This window comes from Coffea arabica, chromosome 11e (genome assembly GCF_036785885.1).
Source record: "Coffea arabica cultivar ET-39 chromosome 11e, Coffea Arabica ET-39 HiFi, whole genome shotgun sequence".
NCBI lineage: Eukaryota > Viridiplantae > Streptophyta > Magnoliopsida > Gentianales > Rubiaceae > Coffea > Coffea arabica.
In genome coordinates, this window is record NC_092331.1 from 57,612,035 (window position 1) to 57,634,341 (window position 22,307).

Genomic DNA, 22,307 nt, shown 5'->3' on the forward strand with positions numbered 1-22,307 from the left:
TTTTTAAAAAATACTCTAAAAAATAGTCTAAATTTTTTTTAATGTTTAAAAAATATCACAAAATATATTTCAAAAACTCTACTACTCTTAAATATTCCAAGATAAATTCTAAAAATATCCCAAAATATACATCTGAAAACTCTGCTGCAATAAAATTTTTCAAAAACATCTCGAAAAATAACTAATCCAAACGGATGTTAATAGTATTAAGAAGCTAAGGGCAAGTGAAAAAACCAGGCCAGCCCTCGAAACTATTGTATTTGTACACTCTTGACCTTCAAATATATTATTATTCCCCTTGTTCCAAATTATTTATCGCATTTCGAGATTCTAACCTTTCAATGATAATTGCTTGGTGATGGTAGTGCATTTGATTCCATCTTCTAAAACAGTGTATACTTATCATCCTTATGTCTGTTTTGAGGCGTTAAATTGTGCAGAATCAGCGTGTATTGATAATAGTTCAAATGAGGAGAAAGGAATGAAACAAACTCCACAAATTGCCATTAGTGGAGCAAAATTTGCTTAATAAAGGAATACAACTTTTCCACGATTAGCTCACACCATTGTTGAACGAGCCCTCATGGCGAAACAGGGTGGTAGAGTATCAAAATATTAGAACAAAATGAAGGGTTGCATGTGCTTCTACAAACAAGAATGGATAGAAAAGCATCCCTGCACCAGAAAGCAAATGACTAAGGGTGTGAGCTATATTATGTAACAATGAAACACCATTTGGCCAATTGCGGCCTCTTCAATGCTGTCTCCTCAAGTGATCACAAAGTGCAAAATTCCTTCAATTTTAAGGGCATTTCCGAATCACAAAGTGTCTCACTTGAATATCAAATCCATGTGAAGTTTGGTTGCAGCCATCTCAAAGAAAAGTAAGCCAAAAGATTTCGATTTCTGAATTCTTGAAACCATGCCTAGAAGAGAGTAGTTTTACAACAAGAATTAGGGGATGGTGGACAGCAGGAGTTCTCATGGAACTAAAATCAAAAGAGAAATAGTAAACATTGTAGGCGAGTCCTCCCTTGGCAATTAAGTTTCGAGAACTCCCTTAAGAATCAGCTTGGGGCATTTCCGTTCCTGCTTACAAATCATTAACCACCTACCTGAGATCCAAAGAGTGATGAAACACTGGCATGATCAATCTTCATGCTCATCTTCCCCTTCAGAATCTGTGCAATGCAAAGAGACATAAACCAAGTTTATAGGGACAGGAGATGCTGCTTTAGATTGCGAAGACCAAAGCCATTTTAATAATATCAAGTATAACTTTATCATGCAGAGAAATAGGAGAACCAAGCTCTCCGTTGTCCTCTTCAAGCTAATAAGGGATCACACAGCAGAAGGATAATCTTGAATTCCAAGTTATAAGATACCATGACCAACAAAATATACTCTTCAAATGTCAAAACATAATTATGCTAATATGTTTTCCGTTGAGGAAAACAAAATTGTAGCTTATAACTACCTACAAAGCCAACACACCCATTGAAGCAACTGTGACCAGAAACAGAAGTCCTCACACACAACCTATTCAATAAACTTACAGATAAACTAAGACGGAGATCAAACAGAAAAATGAAGAAAAGATGATGAAGCCATACTTCCGGCTGTTTGACAAGTGAAAGATTCTTAACATTCTCCAAAATTATCGACATCCTCAGATTACACTATCTGTAGGTTTAGTTCATTATGCCACTAACTGAGCAAGAAACTGGATATTAGCAACAGTAAGTTGGTAACTGCAAGCTAAGAGTTCTTTGGTGAAAGCCTGATGAGCAAGATACCATGGGCTGCACTAGTTGTAGACATAAACAGCTTATTCCAGCCAGCTGAGAAGTCTTTTTAACCCTAGAATATGTCCCTTATGTTGAGCAGGGTAAAAAATATTCATCATTAATCAGTTATGTGCTTTTCATCAGGTAGCTATCCAGTCTCCACTGAAGGACAAGGTAACTATCCAGTTAAAGAACGTATCTCTCTCTTTAAGCTTGTCAGCATCAGGCATAGTACAACTCATACAAAATATTGATAACAAAATAAATACTGCCCAAATTTATTGCAACTAATTTTACATTTTCTCTCCTGAAGAATTTCACTTACCAGATCGAACATCTTCACTGAGTTGGCCCCGTGCTTTGATTTGTTTAACAAGCATCCGATACATGAGTACCCACCAGTAAATGTGAAGAACGAGCAAGCAAAACAGAAGTGAATTGAATATATAGTAGTAAATTGGTCCTTCAAATTGGTGTTTCTCTTTATTCAATGTCTGGATAACTTCATAACTGTCATTTTCGAGAACAGATGAATTAAGACACAAATAAAAGGCAGTAAAACTGTGCGTCAGTCAGAGATACACATAACCTCATAACTGTCAGGTGGAGAAGTAAGAAACAAGCATAAAAGTATGAAACAAATGAAAAATGTTCTACTTGTCAGTCCTGTATATACCTAGGTTTCATTCAGAAAACAGTGTTTTGCTAGAGCAAGGAGAAAAAGGAAATTGAACTTATGTAGGAAAATAGAGGATATGCTACGTGGAGAAGGAAGTGCCAAGTCAATTAAATTGCCAATGTTACCAAAGATGCATGTTCTCATGGATAACTTCTGCAGATGCTATTCTGAAAATAACCGAAGGAAAAAATGAAGAGACTAGGATAAATAAATTCCAATGGCAACAGGCTTTCATGATTTTTCAGACAAATTGGTAATTGACATATCAAACTAACTGCCTGTAGAGCTACATTAAAAGCTGAATATCTATTCCCAGACGCTTAAGAGTATTTAAAGTTCAGCATTTTGGAAGGTCAAATCACAATAATTCATGTGATTCCTGACTTCCTCAACAAAGCATTCAAAAGTTTACTGGACAGCACATGATTTAGGTCTCTTGATTCTACATCAATAAGACCTTCTTGAAGAGCCAACCTCTGCTCCCTGGGAAACTACATAATACTTGACAATTAGATCCACAAGTAGGATCAAACGTCACTCTGACCCACCCTACTTAGCAGTAGCAACCTAGCCCCAGCATGTACATATTATTATGGATGCGTAAAGCAAATCTAGTCAATAGTCAATTGACAACTCCAAGGTGAATGGTGGATAAAGCAATTCAGAAACTAGTCACAATTATGAATGGTCACAAACGCCTATTGCTTCTTTAGCTGCAGCTACCATCAAGTTTCAAAACCCTAGCAGCTCAAGTTGTGGGGATTATATAAAAAGCATGAGCTACATTTTTGCTTGAAACCAAGGCAACCTTCAAAAAGTTGACAGTTATAAAAACTATGTGGAGAAGGATCCAAATAAGTTACCTTGTGCTCCAAAGGACCCAGAAAGGGAAGTAAGTAAGACGAAGTACTATCCAAGACAAAACAAAAATGACAAATGAAAAGCTGGCAAGAGCTTCTGCACCACTGTACTTGGACATCTTTCCAATTTCCAGAAAAATATCACTAGCATCATGAAGGGCTAAAACAACTGAACCAACTCGAGCAAACCTGCAAGAGGCAACATATACCAACCAAACATTGTGTCAAAATCTCCCTGATTCTTTCTCTCTGACCGTGTGTGTGTGTCTCTCTCTCTCAATCTTGATCATCATTTTACATTACCCTGATATTCAATTTTCACTTTTTCACTCAGAAACAAGGATTATCATCACAGGGTAGACATGCTAATGCTTCATAGGCTTAAACATTATGGCATGGCAATCCAACAAATTAGACAGAGATTGGAAATACTAGAACTATACCTGCATATGTAGGATAACCCTATAAGAATGGCAGTGGCAATATGATGACCCATTGAAACCCCAAAGTCTGAGCGCCTTGTTTCCCAAAAAATGAGGGCAAAGATTGAATATGTGTAAAATCCACCAGTATACATATAAAGTGCCTTCAATTTTGACCTGGATATCCACAAGACAGGAGCTCAACTAATTTGACAGTAGGAAGATATTCTAGTCAAAACATGATCAAACAAACAGAACAACAGGAAAGCAGCAGATAAAATGGTCAATCCTAATGAATGTCATTTGAGATTAAAAAAATCTTGCTTTTAGATCATTGAGAAGGACAGCTAAATGGGCCTTCCTCATCCCTTATCTCTCAGGTTTTTGTCATCATTCTCTTCCCCCAAAATTTCAATAAAGCTATTGTCTACTAAGAACTCAAAAGGTGAAAGATAAGGTACAAAGAAATCATACTTGTACTTCTGGTCAGGCCAGGCCTGATCCCCAGGCCCTACCCAAAAGTATCTTGTCTTTGTGAACCACGGCTCATTGTAAGTCACAGCAAGTGCAAATAACTCTGCAGAAAGGTAATAAATACATTTCCATGCTGATTCCTTGAATTTCCTTATTTTCTTTCTCTGCTCATCTGTTACAGTCTCCTGCATCACATGCCCTTTTCCAAAAATCAATCTTTTGCCCACTTTCTGCAAAAGGTACTTCCATTTTAGATTGCGCAGAACAAATTCAAAGAAACTACAGAAGATCTGAAAGACTAGAAACAGAATTATCCAGTGCATGGAGCAAGGCTTTCCTCTTTTATGAAACTAAGAGAAGTTGTGAGGAAACAAGTAGTCAGCATGCAAATCACATGAAAAGAAGATAATAGAATAGCTTCCTCCAAACAATAGGCATTAGGTGGTCAACTTGCATTAGGCCAAACTCTAGGAGACTGCTGGTTTAAATATGACATGTACATCTTCTGATTGCTACTGACAAAAAACCACATTCATCATCTTGGAAAATTCTTAGCTGCTGATCCCTGCTCAAATCTACCACAAGCAGTTTCCAAACACCATTTTCATATTTTTGAAACATGGAAATTGCCAATTTACTGTTTCGGATGCCCATCTAGTGATCGAGGTCCCTAATTTCAATGGTCATAACAGATTTTTCCGAAAGAAAACCAAAGTAAGTTGATAGGATACTGAAAATAAGGAAAGATCATGCATGCATAACTAAAACAAGATAGACACCTAAACCAATGAGTGCAAAGTTGAATCAACAATTAATCACAATGCTAGTGGTTTAACTTGGTAGGGAACCTAATCATGACAGCTCAATGTTTAAGCAAGGAAATAGAAACATAAAGTTCAAGATAAACAGGCACTGGTGAAGGGAAGCCATAAGGGCATCCAAACCTGATTATCAGAACAGAGATATTACACGAACCATGATTTGAGGACCCATGTAAGTGCACCAGAATGGAATCCATTAACAACTGGTATAATCTCATACATACTAGACGCCCAGAACTTCCCACTAGGCTACAGTACTACCAAAGGGGACAGCCTACAATTTTACCCAGCTCCCCAGCTCATTATTCAGCTTTAGAGCATAGAACCTTCACAGACCACAAAATAACTATTTTGTTTATTCTAGAATGACATTCACAAGCCTTCTGCATTGCAAGTTGTAATCTAACTCCAAACACCTCACCTAGTCAGCTTTAAAAGTTAAACAAGCTTCTATTGCTCAACTAAATAGCTTAGCTCCCAATACAAATAGCAAAATCCAGTTGTCAACCAGCATTCTAGAATCCAGCTAAGCCAATAAGCTTGAAACAGAAACTATCCTGCTTTGAATGAGTTCCATCTTCAAAAGCTAACACTTACCTAGTCCAATCGAAAATCATTCCTTGAAACTCAATACAGGTCTGAAGCAAATCAATCCAATTTTCAGCTAAAAACTTGTCCAAGCCACTCACTCCAGTTACACAAAGTTAAATCCAAATCATCAAAATCAAACAAAATCGATCAAGAATAAGCACCAATCCAACATAAAAAACCATCACTTGTGTAAAATCAACCTCAGTTAATTACAAGAAAAAACACAAAAAAGAAGCATACACTTTCAGCTGGAATAGATGAATATATGCAAAAGCAATAAGCTCATACTAGTATTCAGCCAATTAAAAAAGCAACTTATTCTCCATAAAAACAATCACTCATCAAAATCCAAATCAATGGATAGCTGAAACATTCAAAAAGATCAAAACTTTACCTCAAATACGAATCTGTCAAGAAAGAATCTAATGAAGAGAAAGAAGATGGCAAATACAGGAAGCACCAGAAAATCTTCATTCTCTGGGTAAGATTCATGATCCCAATTCATGGAAACCACCGATTCCAACAAACCCATTAGAGTAAAAGTCCTAAAAATCAAATGATTATTGGTTTGGATTTACAAGATGTATGATTTGAATGGGATGTATCAGAGATGAGAGTGGCAGTGGATCAGAGGCATTGGTCGTCTACAAGCATGGAAGAACTGAACAAAGCTTGGGTCCTCTAATTTTTTTTCTTCTCCCGAAGACTCGTAAATGGAGTCCACTACTTTTTAATTTGTAGTTTGGAAATCGGCTTTTACGGCTCGGTTTTATTTTGGTTTTCCAATAATGAGATTTTGGATTGCCAATCTGACCTTTGACTTGGAGCCCATATTGACCTAGCAATTCAGTCGAATTGGGTTTGGATTAGTGATTTGGCACAGGATTCTACTTGAAAAGATTTCAAATAGATAGGTTTGAAATACACAAATTCAAGAATTAATGCTATATACAGTGACACTTTATGTATCATCATAACTAATCAAAATTGGAATTTAATTTACCATTGGATATTCAATTGCAACTTGGCTAGAGCCAAGATGTAAGATCTACCATTGATAACACTAATTAGGGTAAGAATTGAAAGCTTTAGGGGTTAGAAGCAAAGTTTGCATTTATGCCTCTCTTCTCTTCATATTTAATTTTTTTTTTTTTTTTGGGGTCAAAAGACAACATCTACTCCTACTCTAGCATAATATTTTAAGTGAGGGGAGGCCAACTAGGCCAATTGAACACGGACAAGAACTGAACTACTATCAGACTGGACAATTATATTATGTACTCAAATGAATTTTGGAAAGGGAGGGGAGGCTCAACTGGACCAATTGAATACCTGACGAGAACTGAACTACTATCGGACTAGATAGTTGCATTACGTATTCATATGGATTTTGGAAAAGGCACAGTAATGAAAGGTAAGATTTAAATCCTCAAGTTCTTGTCCTATCAAGACTTAAAGTCTTTGATAGTGGCCAACACCCTAAATGCGGTTGGTTCCATATTTAATTTTCTAGCAATTGCACCAATTTTGGGTAATCTCTTTCCTGAAAACGTAGTTGGATCCAATAGTGACAATGAGAGGAAGCTGTGGAAGGCACAGATCGTCAATCCACTTATCATCCATACAAACACAGAATTTGCCAAAATAACTCCCTTCACAAAAAATATTTTTAAAATAATTCAATTTCATACTTTATTCCCGTAACAGCCCTTTCTGCTGTCCATTCTATCATATTCAAAAGGAAATGAGAAAAAGGGTAAACCCTTTTATTAGTCATTAATACAGTTCCAAAGAATCCATCTTTTCCTTTGGGACTATAATACTCTACTCTATCTCAATTTTAAGCTAGGCTTTCTCTAACATCATACTATTAATAAAACCTACGAGACTGCCTTAATTTTGTGTTTTGCAATTGTGAAGAGAAAATTCCAAGAACCTCCTACTAGGTTTATGATAATTTCAGTTGGCTTCCTTGAGATCTTCAATGTCACATCTATCTTCTTTATTTTTAATTTCAATGTAACAATGTCGGCCTAGTATCGATACAAAAATTCATATGAAATGCTAACAAGTATTTTTACTCCTAAATTACCATTACATGATTTTTTTTTTTTAAATGTAAATGGGAGGTATCGAATTTAGGTTCTTGCATTATACTCTTTTCTTTCTTATCATCCGACCCATCCCCCAACCATTACATGGCTTATTCAAAGTTGATATGACAAATTTAACTAAAAAAAAATAGTTTGGAAATAATACATCAAAGTGAAAGAAATTTATCTTAAAAACTGTTAATTTTTTTTTTTTATGTGTGCAAAGAAAATTCTTCATGTTATAGGTAAAATTATTACAGCAGACTGATAGTCTAGCTTGAGTTTTCATGCTTTGTCAGAAAAACTACAAACATCGCCACACCTTTCCGATTTATTGTACCTCAGAATCTTTGGAAGTATTATTATACTTGATTTGAAAACTTGTATTGTAATGCGGGATTTCTTTTTCATTCGTTCCAATTATTTGATTTTTGTTCTTATTGAACATGTGCCTTTTCATATAGGAAATTATTTATTGTCCTGTAATGAGTGTATTTTTTAAAATTAGACCCTACCTTGTGAACCCATTTGAAAAACACTACAGAGCTTTACGTGGGAAGAAATGAGAGGATTTCTTATTCTCAAAAAAATGTAGACAAAGAAATAGATGGGGCATAAGCCATGAAAATGCACTCATGTCATTGATGCTGTATGGTAAAGGGCTCCTCCAAGAACTATCATATGAAACTATCATATGAAACACGGAATTGTCAGCATCCTTACACATGGTGCTTTGTTGCTATTATTAATGTAGAAACACATAATACAAACAAAAAATATGAATGGATCGAATCCCCAGCTAAGGGAATGCTGTCCCGTTGTCTAAAACTTCCAAGAATTATCTTCAAATGGAGCCCAAAGCCAAGAAAAAGTCAAGAAGCAATCAAAGAAAGGATAGGCATTATAGCCTTACCAGAATAATTCAAAGGGGGGGCCTCTCTTTTGTCTTGTTCCAAGCAGAAATTAATAAGAAGCCAAAGGGAGAAATTTAGGAGGGGAAATGAGAATGATGGACAAGTAAAGCCCTCCGAGACTTGCATTTAACTTTGGCATTCAGTTCAGAGTTCCCATCATATGGGCATATGGGGGTGATGGTAACTCCTGTAAAGCCACTTGAAGTCGCAGTCTGGTAGTGGAATCCCTACTCCACTCCAAAATTACAGAAGATGAGAGTTCTCGAGCATTGGCTGCCTTTTAACTCGTATCTTTACTTAGATTCCATTCCATATGGAAGAGGAATTATTTGCTATGGGATTCTACCGAGGAACTTTCATCTGTCATCCTAGTAACACAAAAAAAGACACAAGCCTGCTTTACTGGACAAACAGGAAAGGCAAGCAAAAGGGCACAATAGAAACAGCATAATGAAACAATCAACCTGATGGAAGACGCCAAAATACAGTTGGGTTCACTGTATATTTCACATGAGAGGCCGCTCTTGGTACATGACAAACGATTAAAGGCTTAATATTAATGATAAAGGAGTACTGGAGGTAGAGGCCCTCTTCTAGCTATTTGTGATTATTGATCTTATACATTCTCCCGAGTGGGGCATATCTGAAATGCCATTTCAAAAGCTGCCTTGTATATTTATGAGGTGGGCAGAGGAGTAAAGATGGTATTATTTCCAGGTGTGAGGTGTTACAAGTGAGCAATCAAATTTACAGAAGAATCAAACAGAGCTTGTTCGGTTGTGGGATCTGTTCACCTGTATTTTGTCTTGTACAAAGTCTCCACATAATAAAGGCCAGAGAATTGATGGTGCTGGCACTCCAAAGAGACTTGCTTTGAATCCTTCATGTTCCATCAGCATCAGGAGAAAAGTCTTTCCAGCGTATGCATGGCAGAGTCCACCTTAGCGGAGGAGGTATGTATTGACTAGTCGCAGATACCAGATTGTCCAGGAATTAATATGTTTTCTACTCAAGACTTCACCTTTCCTTGAAACATTCCTTGTTTTCATTTTTTTTCACCACTAGCGACAGTAATGGACGACCCTTCTGAAAATATTGGAGGCAGAGAAGAATGTAACAGCAGTGAATCTGGATGGACTATGTACATTGCTTCACCCGTCCATGAAAACAATCCTGAAAATGATGACGACGATGACGATGACGACAATTACACTGAAAGGAAAGGCTACAAGGATTACCCAAGTGATGATGGTGGCGATCCCGCAAGTGATGATTCAATGGCTTCTGATGCCTCTTCTGGTCCAAGTCATCAAGGAGGACCATGTAGAACCAAGGAGGGAAGCCATCGCAGGGATGATATTGCACATGCTGAGGGTAAAGTCAACAGAAGATCCTCAGGCAAGAAACATGACAAACAGGTAGAGAGAAAACAATATCCTGCTGATATAAAAGCAGCGAAGAAAGAGCAGGGCCATAAGGCAAAGAATGCAACTGAGAACCTTCAAGGTAAAGGCAAGTCTAGAAAAAATTAGTCCACTGAAAGGCAAATATGTAAATCTTTTGCAAGTTTTCCTCCTGGTTTGTTTGCAGTCTTTGTCTATTGTTAAGTAAAGGCGTCTAATGGAGGAAATCTCAGCTATCAATTTGCCATACCTGATACTTAGTCCAATTGGATAATACATTCAGCATAGGTAACTAATATATCATGCAATACCCCGTACGTGCTTATCTAGGACATAGATCTGCAAGAACAGGGAAGATGAACTGCTTGGATTTCCCGTTATGCATTCCATTTTTTTTTTTGCCAGTGTGGCCTTTGTAAAATTATACTTCTCAATGCCCAAGAAGCATTTAAATACATAATGATCTATGCATAGCTTCTTCATCATTGAATAAGAAAATAGTATGCTATTACAGAACAAAATCTGAGTGTTACCTACTGCACACACACACACACAGAGTGAATCCTGATTAGTTGCAATTGGGTTGGGCAGATTGCAAATGAAGACTGACAAAAACCCATGCATACAGAAATAGGATCAGAAATATAAAAAGCTAAGTGCTATAATTTTCCCTTTCCAGCTCAGGCAAGAATTGATAAACTGTTTCATCTTCTCACAGGAAGTAAACAGGAGGCCCCTACTTTAACAGAAGAATGAAATTAATTAAATTCAGAACTCAAGCTTTGTTTGTAAATGAATGTTTATGCATGGCATCTGCAATGCTAAGATGATTAGAACACGAAAAATTTTTTATATAAGTTTTGCGAACGCATATTGGTTTTTACTGGCAAAGTAGGTGAACACTACTTGCTTCCGCGACTGTTGAAGGACAAGACATTCCAGTTATATCACCATCAGCGTGGTAGCCAGAAATCAGTCTCATAAAAGTTCTCTGCTAATATACCCAAAAAATTAGAACACTGGAAAATCCAACCAAGTGTGCTAATTCAAGCTTGCGGTGGACCAGAAAAGTGATGTGGTCAGACGTGAAATACAAAACATAAAATAGTGAAACAGTTAATGAACACATTCTTGGTGCTAGACCATTAACACAGTGAAGGGTTTGCAAGCACGTAGCTGTATCAAGTACCTAAGCAAGCAAAAACAAAGGCACAGCTGAAGAAGGTAAGATGGAAAACAAAAGGAAAAGAAAAAGCAGAAACCAACAAAAACGCACATCAGATATTCTGAGCCACTGGAGCACATAAATGGTGACAACTCTTATTTTCTCCACTGGTTTGTGAGGGGGGAAAAAAAAAGACAAGCACAAAGATACAAAACTGGCCAAATCAGTAAATCATTGTTCGCAACAAATATAACAGATTAATAAGGGGTAGTCTCCCAGAACTGCATCTCCAGATAATAGGAGTACCATTGACTAGAATCAGTCATATGAGACATATTCTTCAAAATGACATTCAGAAAAATACTTCAGATTTTTGACTGCTTAGCAATCTTGAACCATTCTGTATGGAAGGATCCTGGCACATCAATCCTCTCGTAGGTATGAGCACCAAAATAGTCCCTCTGAGCTTGGACCAAATTAGCAGGCAGCCTTTCCCTCCTATATGTGTCAAAATAAGCTAGACTTGAAGACATACCCGGAGTACTGATACCAGAGTTGATGGCAAGGCAGACAACTCGTCGCCAAGCAGACTGTCTCTCAACTACCTCCTTTGCAAACTCTGGATCCACTAGTAGATTTGCAAGTTCTGGGTTTCTATCATAAGCTTTCTTGATACGATCCAAAAATATGGCACGAATAATGCAACCACCCTTCCATATCCTTGCAAGTTCCCCAAGTCTCAAGCCCCATCCCTTTTCAGTACTCTTTGCACGAATTAAATTCATTCCCTGTGCATAGCTACATATTTTGGATGCATAAAGAGCTTGTCTCACATCATCAATCAATTTCTTCTTATCCACATTTTGGTCAGTAAGACTGTCACTAACCCCACTAGACTTGAAGACCTTAGCCGCTTCAGTTCTTTCTTCTTTTAACCCACTAAGGAATCTTGAATCCAATGATGCTGCAATGGTAGGAGCAGCAACTGAAAGGTCTGCAGCTTGCTGAACCGTCCATTTACCAGTACCCTTCATGCCAGTTTTGTCCAGGACCTTGTCTACAAGATATCCGTCTCCCTTATCATCCTTAATTCCAAAAATATCTGCAGTGATCTCAATCAAGAAACTCAGAAGCTCCCCCTTGTTCCACTCTGAGAAAACTTGTTGCAGTTCATCATTAGACAGCTTGCCAACTGCTTTTAGCACATCATAAGCCTCAGCTATGAGCTGCATGTCACCGTATTCAATCCCATTGTGAACCATTTTAACAAAATTCCCAGATCCTCCTTCACCTACATATGTGACACAAGGGCCACTATCAGGTACTTGGGCAGCCACCTTTAGTAGAATATCTTCAATGTACTTGAATCCTTCAAATGAACCTCCAGGCATCAATGAAGGTCCATGACGAGCACCCTCTTCACCACCTGAAACACCCATTCCAAGATAGAGCAGACCTTTTTCATTCACGGCTTTCACTCTCCTCTCAGTGTTCTCATACCATTCATTGCCACCATCAATGATACAGTCTCCTTTCTCCATGTAAGCAGAGAGTGTCTTGATGGTTTGATCCACTGGAGAACCAGCCTTCACAAGAATAATGATGACACGAGGCTTTTGGATAGATTGCACAAAGGCTTCAGGATCATGAAATCCAAACACAGGAAGGTTTCCCTCTAGTTTAGCTCTCTCAACGGTCTCGTCAACTTTTGAAGTGGTTCGGTTATAAACAGAGATTGGGAATCCTTTCTCAGCAATGTTAAGGGCAAGATTTTGCCCCATCACAGCCAGGCCACAAAGGCCAATCCTTGTTGGTGTTGCCATATCCTTTTCCTGTAATGGTTATATCAGAACAAGGTTAAGCTTCTTTCTATTTTGACAAACAACTAATGGGCATTAGTTAATGCCCAGGAAACTACACATGTAGCATGCAAAAGAACATCTATAAATGCATTTAGAAACAGAAAAGTAAAAAATAATTAGAATGAGAAGAGCATGTTCTTTTTCCTCTTTTCACTACTTTTGAGATTGAAGTTAAGCAAAGGCATTAACCAAAACTTCTACTTTTGTCTAAGAAGTTCTACAGGGAAGGTAAAGAACAATAAGCTGATACCAGCAGAGTCATAAATCTATATAATAAGAGAAGTACAAAGAAAGACTAGCACTTGACTCTTAGTTCTATAGGGAAGGTAAAGAACAATAGAGTTATACCAGCAGACTCATGACTAATCTGTCCGCTAAATCAGTATGCTTTGACAACCTCAGACATATAGATCTTCACTTAAAGTGTTAAACCAATCTTTATCAAGAAGGGACGGAGTGGATCAACTATAACTTAATCAACTTCCAATTTACTAGACCAAAAACTCAATATTTAATTCGCTTTCGCCATTTCTTTCTTCCATTTTCATCCCAGTTACAGAGCAAGATCGAAATAATCAACTCACAGAATAATTAAAAAAGCCTGAATACAAAATCCTTAAAAGTCAGAGCTAAAATCCAAACACACAGAGCAGCCTCCAAAACAAAGGATCAGGCAAACTTAACGACCTCTAAAAAAAGATCCAAGTTTTTACCTAACAAAATCACATTTCTGATCAAAAGCGAAGAACCTTTTTTTCCCACCAGACAAGAACCGAGTACATTGACCTTAAGATCCAAAAATTAACAAGCAGAGATCACCTACAAAAATCTGCTGACCTTGATAACATGACATTAAGTAAAAAATAAACTTCCTAAAGCTAACGTGAATTATACAATCTAACAAGAATGCAGACTGAAAGTTCAATGGAAACGGGAAATTGCCACAAAGATGTCAAGAAAATCATAACAAGATCGGAAATTGAAGCAAATGAGCAACAATTACCTGAAAAGATTCAAACTTTGTGAAAAACTAGAGCAATTAAGCAGAACCCAAAAATTTTAAGAAAATGGTCTTGAAAATCACAATCACGCATGATAGAAAAGCAATATATTGATGAAGAATGTAAAATACATGTACCTACCGCAAGAGTTTGGTGAAGAGAGGTGGAGTCGTGGAGAGTTGAGAGGGAGGCGGGTCTATCTTACTTTGTTGAATAATTGTGAGTCAACTGAGGCTGGCTGCTTTTTACCTTCCTCAGTATTTAAAAAAAAAAAAAAAAAAAGAGAGAGAAAAGTTGTACTTAAACATAATGGCTGCTTTTAGAAATTTTTTCAACTCTTTGGGTTTGGGCTTCTCCCTTTCTAAAATTCATTCTATAGATAATGAATTAATTTTGCATTATTTTTTTGCCTTTTTCGGGATTTATGCGTATTCACCTTTCCTTGCAAGCTAGGAGTTGGCTGTTCTCTTGTGATTTTTGGAGCAAAGCATGGTGCAAAATCGGGTGTGTATAATAATTGAAGCCACTCCAAGAAAAATGATTCTCTAATAGTTATCCACTCCAAGAAATAAGAAAAACCAGTTGTAATCCATTACAAGTAATTGAACAAAATTATTCCTGAGTCAATGATAGTGGTATGCATATTTGTAGCAGAAAAATCGTTCAAAACTTTGTCACATTTTGTTAAATGAATTTTTGTTCTTCATTTTTAAAATATTGACTTTACATTTCTTATAAAATCAAATCGGTAATTTTTAATTCTAATTTACTTTTTCAACCACTTTTTATTACAAATCTATCACGTGACTTACATATGATTTTTTTTAAGGGCAAAAAAATTAGGTCGCATTATGATTAAACAAAAAACCCTGTCCATATTGTTCCTAAAAAAAACATGATCTGATTTGAACTATGTTCATTTTCTTCCTAAAAAAGTGGGATTTGATCCAATCTATATTTATTTTTGTCACCAGAAAAATGATATCTAACCTTTTATGTATTAAAAAAAATGACTGCATGTAAGTCACGTAGTGATTTTAGACTAAACTGATACTGAAAACTTAAATTGGAATCAATTTTTGCTAATTTGAATATTTAAGAATGCAAAATTAACATTTTAAAAGTGAATGACGAAAAATTTTATTTGGTGAAATATGAACAACGTTTTGAAAGATTTTCGTACACGTAGCTCAGAATTTTGTACTCTAAAACTGTCAAATTTGGGTGTACAGTTGTTGTTGAGATCAATAATAGTTTCTAAACTTCAGTTTAGAAAAGGTATAGTTGGTTTGTGTGCTATTATTATAATAATACTGCCACAAACTACTTGACAATTGACCCAATATTTTAAAGTCAGTTCGTGTCTAGCGTGCAACTTTAACAAGATGCCTTTTAGGGTTGGCGGATTGTTGGATCCAGGAAATTGATGATATGTGATTGATCGTACCTAAGATCGTTAGGCGGTAGGTGAAGAAAATTCATCCATTTTTGGTTGCATCATATTATGACAACTTCATTTTAAATTTTATTTCTTTTAATTTCGAGTTAGACATCCAATGGGATGATACAATTCTGACATTTGGCACGAGAATGAGGGAGTAGGTTGACCAGTCTTGGAAAAACCAAGAATGAATTGTTCTAAAATTTGTTGTAGTTTATCATAATTATTAGGGTAAATTATTTAGGAAGCCCAAAAAACTAATTTAATACTACCAACTTTTGGCTTCCTGTCCATTTCAATCTTAAATTGGCTTATCAATTATAAAAAGCGTCAAATTCTCATCATTTAATATGTGTTCGTTAAAACTTGACAAATCTAATCGTGAAAATGGATTGAAATATCAAAATTTGCCATTTTTAATTGTTGAGAGACCAATTTCAGAGTTAAAATAGATAGACGATCAAAAGTTGATGATTTAATTAGTTTAAGAATTCCCTACATAATTTACCTAATTATTAAAGCCGGCCTTTATTTTCAACTTACAGTGAGTTTGTTTGGACAAAGAGATTTTGGAAAAAAAAATTTTGCCTCACAAATCCCAATCACCTTTTTATCTTCCCAACCACCTTTTTATCTCACATACATCACATCACAAAAAGTGCTACAGTAAATATCTCAAATAAATCATCCAAATAAACTCTTATCCAAACAAACTCAGTAACTCTTCTAAGTTCTCGGATATCTTATGTCATGTATCCTCCACTGCACCTTTTCATGCTAGCTAGTTGTAGCATGAAATTCATTTGCATTTTTAGAATTATCCATGTAAATGCTAGATGATAAGGAAGAATTTTTTTTTTCTTTAGAACATAACAACATAAGGAATCTGATACTTTGTCAATTGAAATTTTAAAACCTCAAAAACCCCACTTGGGATCCTCGGTCATGAAGTACATGAAATTGCCTCCAGTGGAGAGCTTGAAAGAGAAGGGCTTTGACGGTGAGGTAATCGGCAGTGAAGATGATGCCACGTGGAATGGCGGAGCTGGTGGAGGAATCAAAAGGACCTCATCGGAGGAAGAAGGAATCGGCGGTGAAGTATGGACCTCATCGGAGTGGATTGGAGAGTTTGAAGGCAATCAATGATGAAAGTATTGGTAGATGAATTAGACCGGTGGTTAATTTTGGTTCAAAGGTTTAGAGGGTAAAGAAAATTTGTATTAAACCAAACCAATTTGAATTATTAGAAAATTAAAGTGCAAATAATAATAGTACACTTGGCGCAATATTAGAGGTGACATTGGATTGGCACTCAAAATATGTCACTGAGGATCCCAAGTGCAAAAACCCACAAGGAGATCATCATTCAACTAAATTCAAATTTTAGGGAAACTCCAAAAGTTATTTTCTTCTATAGTTTGGAAGAAAATATTGAATACTTTCGCATCATATAGTTTTGCAAATTGAACCTTACTTATAGGACTGAACAACTGATGTGAGATTCACGTCATGAAAACCAAACTTCTTTAAGAAACATCACTATTTTTTTTTTCACGAGTCAAATTAGGCATACCATTAACAAAAAATTACAAATGTGAAAGATGGATAGTCAGCATCAGCACAGTAATGCAGTCCTTTTTCAATAGATGAATCCGCAGAAATTCAGTCTTAACTAGTATAAAATCATTGGCCATGATCTCTGAATAAAGAATTGAATCGGCGCAACCAGGGCTGCTCCTACTAAATTAATTAAAGTCTTTGCAGGCATGCCATTAAAGAAAACTAACTTACGTGCGTTTGATAAAATTGAAAATTGAAATTTGAAATTTGAAATAAAAAATTTGAAGTCTGAATTTTTTAAATTATTGAATTATTAAGTACTAAATCTGACATATTTGAGTACATATATCACATTCAGTGATAAATGAATAGTTTATCACTTAATTTTGAAAATAAGGTTCCGTTTGATAAAACTGAATCTGAATTCTGAATTCTGAATTCTGAATACTGAAACAATTAATTTGTTGAATTTTAAGCACTGAAAAAAATATATGAATGTCTGAATTTTAATGCTAAACTTATTTATACTGTTTGATAAATATTTATAACTGAATGCTTAATAAGTTTAATTTGATAATTTTGCCCTTATATCCTTTCATTCAAAAAAGAAATAGAATCTATGATTTAATTAATTTAAAATTGTTGGGTATGAAAATGACAATATTTATTTTTAAATCAAATTAATATAAAAGATGAAATATATTATATTAGAAGTATGGAGAAGATGTGAAAGTCATTAAAAAGTGAGAAAAGAGAAACTAAAAACTGTTAGATAGAGAATATTAGGTTGTTTAATTAGATAACAATTTTGAACATAATTAACAAACAATGGTAGATTTGGTAGATAAGATAAGGTAGTTGAAGTAATTCTATTGATTCTTATCAGAATTAAGCATTCAGTTAGGATTCTTGTGCTAAAAAAAATACACACAAGTTCAGCACTACTTAACAAGTTCAGCAAATAGATTTTCATTTATCAAACACTCAAAACATCTGAATGTCTGAAAAAATTCAGATTCAGCACTTTTTTATGTTATCAAACATACCCTAAGTTTTGTCTAATAAATTCAATACCACTTAATTAATTCAGATGTTCAATTTTTTATTATCAAATGATTTGAATATATTAAAATCTGAATCCCTTAAATTTAAGTGCTGAATTGAATTATCAAACATGGCCTTAGTTGTAAAAGACAAAAGTAAAATGACCAAGACAATATCCAGTGAAACCTCAGCCATAAGGTCAACATAGAAAAAGCCCATTGGCATTGATGCTTCTTATCTTCCAGTATGAGATGCAGTTAAGTTCGTTGGTTGTCTGTAACAAGTTACAAAAGCCAGCATTATTAGGATATGTTACGTTTATGAGCTATATAAAGATAAATGGCCAAATTTAAGATTAGAGCAGTGGATTTCGGAATCAGACAAAAAATTTAAATCCCACGTTCCCTTTCCAAATGCTGCATTTGATGAAGTTACAGGCACCACTTCTGATGCTCTAATCTGATGGAGTTCTTGGAAGAACTTCTTGCCTGGTTTGAAACTACAGACTGGATGCTGAAAGCCTGAAACCACGAAGTCTGATCACGCCTTCATCATCCCAGTTTATAAAGCGGGTTACTTCGTCAAAAATACAATCACGCTTCAACCACCATCATACCTAGTAACTTACGTCCGTCACTGCATAAAGACCACAAACTTCCCCCCCAAAAAAAAAAAAAACTGCAGACTGTAGTAGTCTGCGTATATATCATACTGGACATCATTTTCGTTCCACCAGAAACACACACTAAACTAACCAAGAAGCCACAAAAAACCACGCTTTAACACACCCATTTTCACCACAGATATAAAAGTTCCCAATAACAAAAAGAAAAAGAAAAACGCAGCTAGAATGCTCATTTTCAACAACATTTCCATTCCTTTACGTACACCCTTAGTCCTCAAAGCCACTCCACGAAGAAACGCCGTCGTTCTAGCTCAAAAGCAGCAGCAGCAGCAGCAGACACTAACGGCTTTAACTAACTTGACAATCTCCGACGAGGCGTTAGCCTCACGTGGGTTCGCTCTTCACCGGACGATCAACAAGCTCAATCTCGACCACCTCAACTCGGTGTTCGTAGCCGTCGGATTTCCGAGGCGGGACACGGATAAGATACGAGTGGCGTTGGAGAATTCGGATGCGCTGCTGTGGATAGAGTACGAGAAAGCCGAGAGGCCCGTGGCGTTTGCTAGAGCGACGGGGGATGGCGTTTTCAACGCTATAATTTGGGATGTTGTTGTGGACCCCAGTTTCCAGGGGATTGGTTTGGGGAAGGCTGTGATGGAGCGGTTGGTGAATGTGCTGTTGGAGAAAGGGATTACCAATATTGCTTTGTATTCGGAGCCCCGGGTTCTGGGGTTTTATAGGCCTCTGGGTTTTGTAGCGGATCCGGATGGGATCCGTGGGATGGTGTACTCCAGGAAGCAAAAGAAGAAAAGGTAGGCTAGATAGGAGTTTGCCGCTGATTTTTCATGAGAGTTTTTTCTCTTTTGACTAGAAATTGTTTTTTTTTTTTTTTTTTTTTTGAAGGCACAAGCAAAGTGCTGCCCTAGTCCCTACAACGCATTTTTTCTTTAACTTCTAATGGAAACTGCTACTCTACAAATACTACAATGCATTTGTTTATTGATGATACGTTTTTATGGTGAGTCTATTTTCTATCACTGTTGAAAATTTTCAAAATTTATATTTAGTGATTTAGAATATATATACATGTATTATATTACGAATCAAATAATTTTAAAATGTACATATATTATGAGACATGTATATTTATTCATGAATATATTCATGTATATGGAAATTCTTGAATGTAAGGATAGATTCATGTTTTTTATCATAGGATCATGTGATGCATGAATTAAAGTATACGAATTTGTACATAATATCTTGAATCTATTCATATAAGTATTTATTAAATTCATTTATTTTTTAAACAATCTTTTCTATATAAAGAGGTCAAGTAGAGAGTGATTTGTTACATAAAATCACTTTTCTACTACTTTAAATTCTTTGAAAAGCACTCCTGAATTCAAGAGGATTTATCTTATTTTGTTCAAGAGTTTAAGATAAACAAATTTTATCTTATTCTAAAGGATATTTGTCTGAGGCTTATTGCGCGTTATATCGAACAAATAAATTCTAAAGAAAAGTGATACACAATCACGATGTAATACTCCCAACAATAACTTCCCGTGATTTGTGTGTTGTGTGTGATAAGTCTGATTATTCATTTGACTGTATCTATCGTTCGCTTTTAATACTTGCTCCAATCTCCTTTTTTTTGATAATAAAACATATTTCATTCAAGGATTACTGGAAATCGTCCAGCACAATTGAGATACATTGCTGCCTTGATGGCAGATAAACATGCACTAAAATTATAGATCTGCAATTTAACAAATACATTAGATTTGAGAAGTTAAGGACAGATCTAAAAAGTACCATAAATTTGAAAAACATTTCATCATAGAATAAGTCACTGCAGCTCTCTTTGTGCATGCTGTAATCGTCAGATCTGGTAATCAACAGTTGTAAGGTCCAATAAAGACGGTGAGATCTGCCGAGATTGATCCAAATCTGAAATATTCCTTCAGATCTACTATTCAACTGGTTCAAGCTCAATACTGAAAGTGAGATCTGATGAAAAGACTGAAGAAATTGTAGATCTAACATATAGATCTAAAAAAACTCCAAGATCTGAAGAAGTAAAGAACAAAACTAAATAAAACTCTCACTAAGATAGTTTAGGAGAGACTAAAACTCTCAATAGGACATCCTAGAAGAGAAGAAAACTCTCATTAGAATAACCTAGGAGAGACTTTATTGAATGAAAGGAAGAGCAAAGGATAAAGGAAGAGGAAGGGAGACCTTGGTTTAAGGTCAAGATCTCCCTCCTATGAAGAAGGAAGGGTAGAGGAGGAAACCTAGGGAGAAGGAAGAGAATCCCTCTGCTAGAGAGAAAGAAGAGCCTTTTTTCACAAAAATTGGCATCACGTCCAATTTCCCTCTGCTCCAATCTCCTTATACTGAAATTAGTGCCATTTAATTGTAAAATCAATAAATTACCTAACACAAAAAAAGATACTAATATAGGAAGGGAAGCAAAGTATAAACAATATAATTGGCATCACGTCCACACAACTTCTCTTATTCTATTTCTTTCTAAACTAACAAAATGGACAATGAAACCCGACTATACTGATCAGTCACTTTACATGTAATAATTGACAGTGTATGAGTTTGAATCCTCTAAAAAGCAAAGATAAATAGAGAACTACTATTATTTTTTTTTTGTAACTATTTTTTTCATTTCCATCCCTTTCCCATTCCCATGTGTTAAGACTCAAAATTCAAACTCTAAATCCGATAACAGTCAAGACTTGACATTGTGGTCAAGTCTTGAGTGTTATTGGCATCAAGTATATCAATTCTAACCTCTGACCCAATTGAAGATTGTTGTTGACTGAAATGCAAGACTACAGTTTTGTCTTCTGCCTTGATAAGATTGCAATTTGGCACATCAGAAGAATTATGTGAACTTGCAAATGAAGAGGTGGTTGTACGAGCCAAATCATTTGGCCAGATTACTGTCAGAGTGTCATATTCCTCACGTATCTCAATTCTTTTTCCAGCTTCATTTGAAGTTTCTCTTCGATTGGGACATGGAACTAAAGAAGTAGGCGATGCTATCTGTGCCTCGATGCTCTCTGTCCCTTCATTTGGCATCCTGGGGATTTCGGTAACACTATCCTCAGATATCTTAACTCTTCGGGCTTCTTTTGAAATTTCTCCTTGACTGAAATGCAAGCCAAAATTATTAGGTAGTGCAATCCCCAGAATCCTTTATATCGAGGAAGAAGAAGGTAGTAAGTCAGATGATGTGACGCAAAAAAAAACTATAATTTCATTTACTGATTGACAACTGATTGACAATAAGTAAAAACAACAGCATAAATGCATTGTTTACTTGTAAAATGCATAAAACTCTATATTCTGTGAAAAAAAAGTAATGTAAATCATAACTCTATATTCTGTGAATATTACTGTAACACTTTTTTAATTTTACTTACAACCATTGATGTTTTTATTATAAATTAAATGTTTGAAAGTAAAATACCTATAAAGAGCCGATACTTTAAATAGGTAATGCGTACTGCATATAGTTTAACATGCAAATAGTTTGTTAATT

General features: G+C 35.7%; 4 protein-coding genes across 7 annotated transcripts; 2 read left to right on the forward strand and 2 right to left on the reverse strand.

Moving 5' to 3' along the window:
• Positions 1 to 482: 482 nt before the first annotated feature.
• LOC113715332 (ASC1-like protein) lies at positions 483 to 6,361 on the reverse strand. 2 transcript variants are annotated; one of them, XM_027239509.2, is made up of 7 exons: positions 6,029 to 6,361; positions 4,223 to 4,452; positions 3,770 to 3,925; positions 3,330 to 3,515; positions 2,113 to 2,297; positions 1,116 to 1,181; positions 483 to 926 (listed from the first exon to the last, which is right to left on the reverse strand). In XM_027239509.2, exons 1-6 carry the CDS (start codon positions 6,164 to 6,166, stop codon positions 1,150 to 1,152), a joined length of 927 nt encoding a protein of 308 aa, XP_027095310.1. In that variant the 5' UTR covers positions 6,167 to 6,361; the 3' UTR covers positions 483 to 926; positions 1,116 to 1,149. The 2 variants fall into 2 exon arrangements, with proteins under 2 accessions (XP_027095310.1, XP_027095309.1); XM_027239508.2 differs by having other exon boundaries at positions 880 to 1,181.
• A 2,382-nt stretch (positions 6,362 to 8,743) lies between these two features.
• LOC140021092 (protein SOB FIVE-LIKE 3-like) lies at positions 8,744 to 10,293 on the forward strand. Its single transcript, XM_072071824.1, has 2 exons — positions 8,744 to 9,594; positions 9,707 to 10,293. The coding sequence occupies exons 1-2, from the start codon at positions 9,564 to 9,566 to the stop codon at positions 10,171 to 10,173; spliced, it is 498 nt and encodes a 165-aa protein (XP_071927925.1). The 5' UTR covers positions 8,744 to 9,563; the 3' UTR covers positions 10,174 to 10,293.
• A 1,035-nt stretch (positions 10,294 to 11,328) lies between these two features.
• On the reverse strand, positions 11,329 to 14,349 carry LOC140003998 (6-phosphogluconate dehydrogenase, decarboxylating 1). 3 transcript variants are annotated; one of them, XM_072071821.1, is made up of 2 exons: positions 14,214 to 14,349; positions 11,329 to 13,041 (listed from the first exon to the last, which is right to left on the reverse strand). In XM_072071821.1, the coding sequence occupies exon 2, from the start codon at positions 13,030 to 13,032 to the stop codon at positions 11,575 to 11,577; it is 1,458 nt and encodes a 485-aa protein (XP_071927922.1). In that variant the 5' UTR covers positions 13,033 to 13,041; positions 14,214 to 14,349; the 3' UTR covers positions 11,329 to 11,574. The 3 variants fall into 3 exon arrangements, with proteins under 3 accessions (XP_071927922.1, XP_071927924.1, XP_071927923.1); XM_072071823.1 differs by having other exon boundaries at positions 14,210 to 14,292; XM_072071822.1 differs by lacking the exon at positions 14,214 to 14,349 and adding an exon at positions 14,075 to 14,210.
• Positions 14,350 to 18,330: 3,981 nt separating this feature from the next.
• LOC140020982 (GCN5-related N-acetyltransferase 1, chloroplastic-like) lies at positions 18,331 to 19,721 on the forward strand. Its single transcript, XM_072071665.1, has one exon. It carries the CDS (start codon positions 18,968 to 18,970, stop codon positions 19,556 to 19,558), a length of 591 nt encoding a protein of 196 aa, XP_071927766.1. The 5' UTR covers positions 18,331 to 18,967; the 3' UTR covers positions 19,559 to 19,721.
• The last annotated feature ends 2,586 nt before the right edge of the window (positions 19,722 to 22,307 follow it).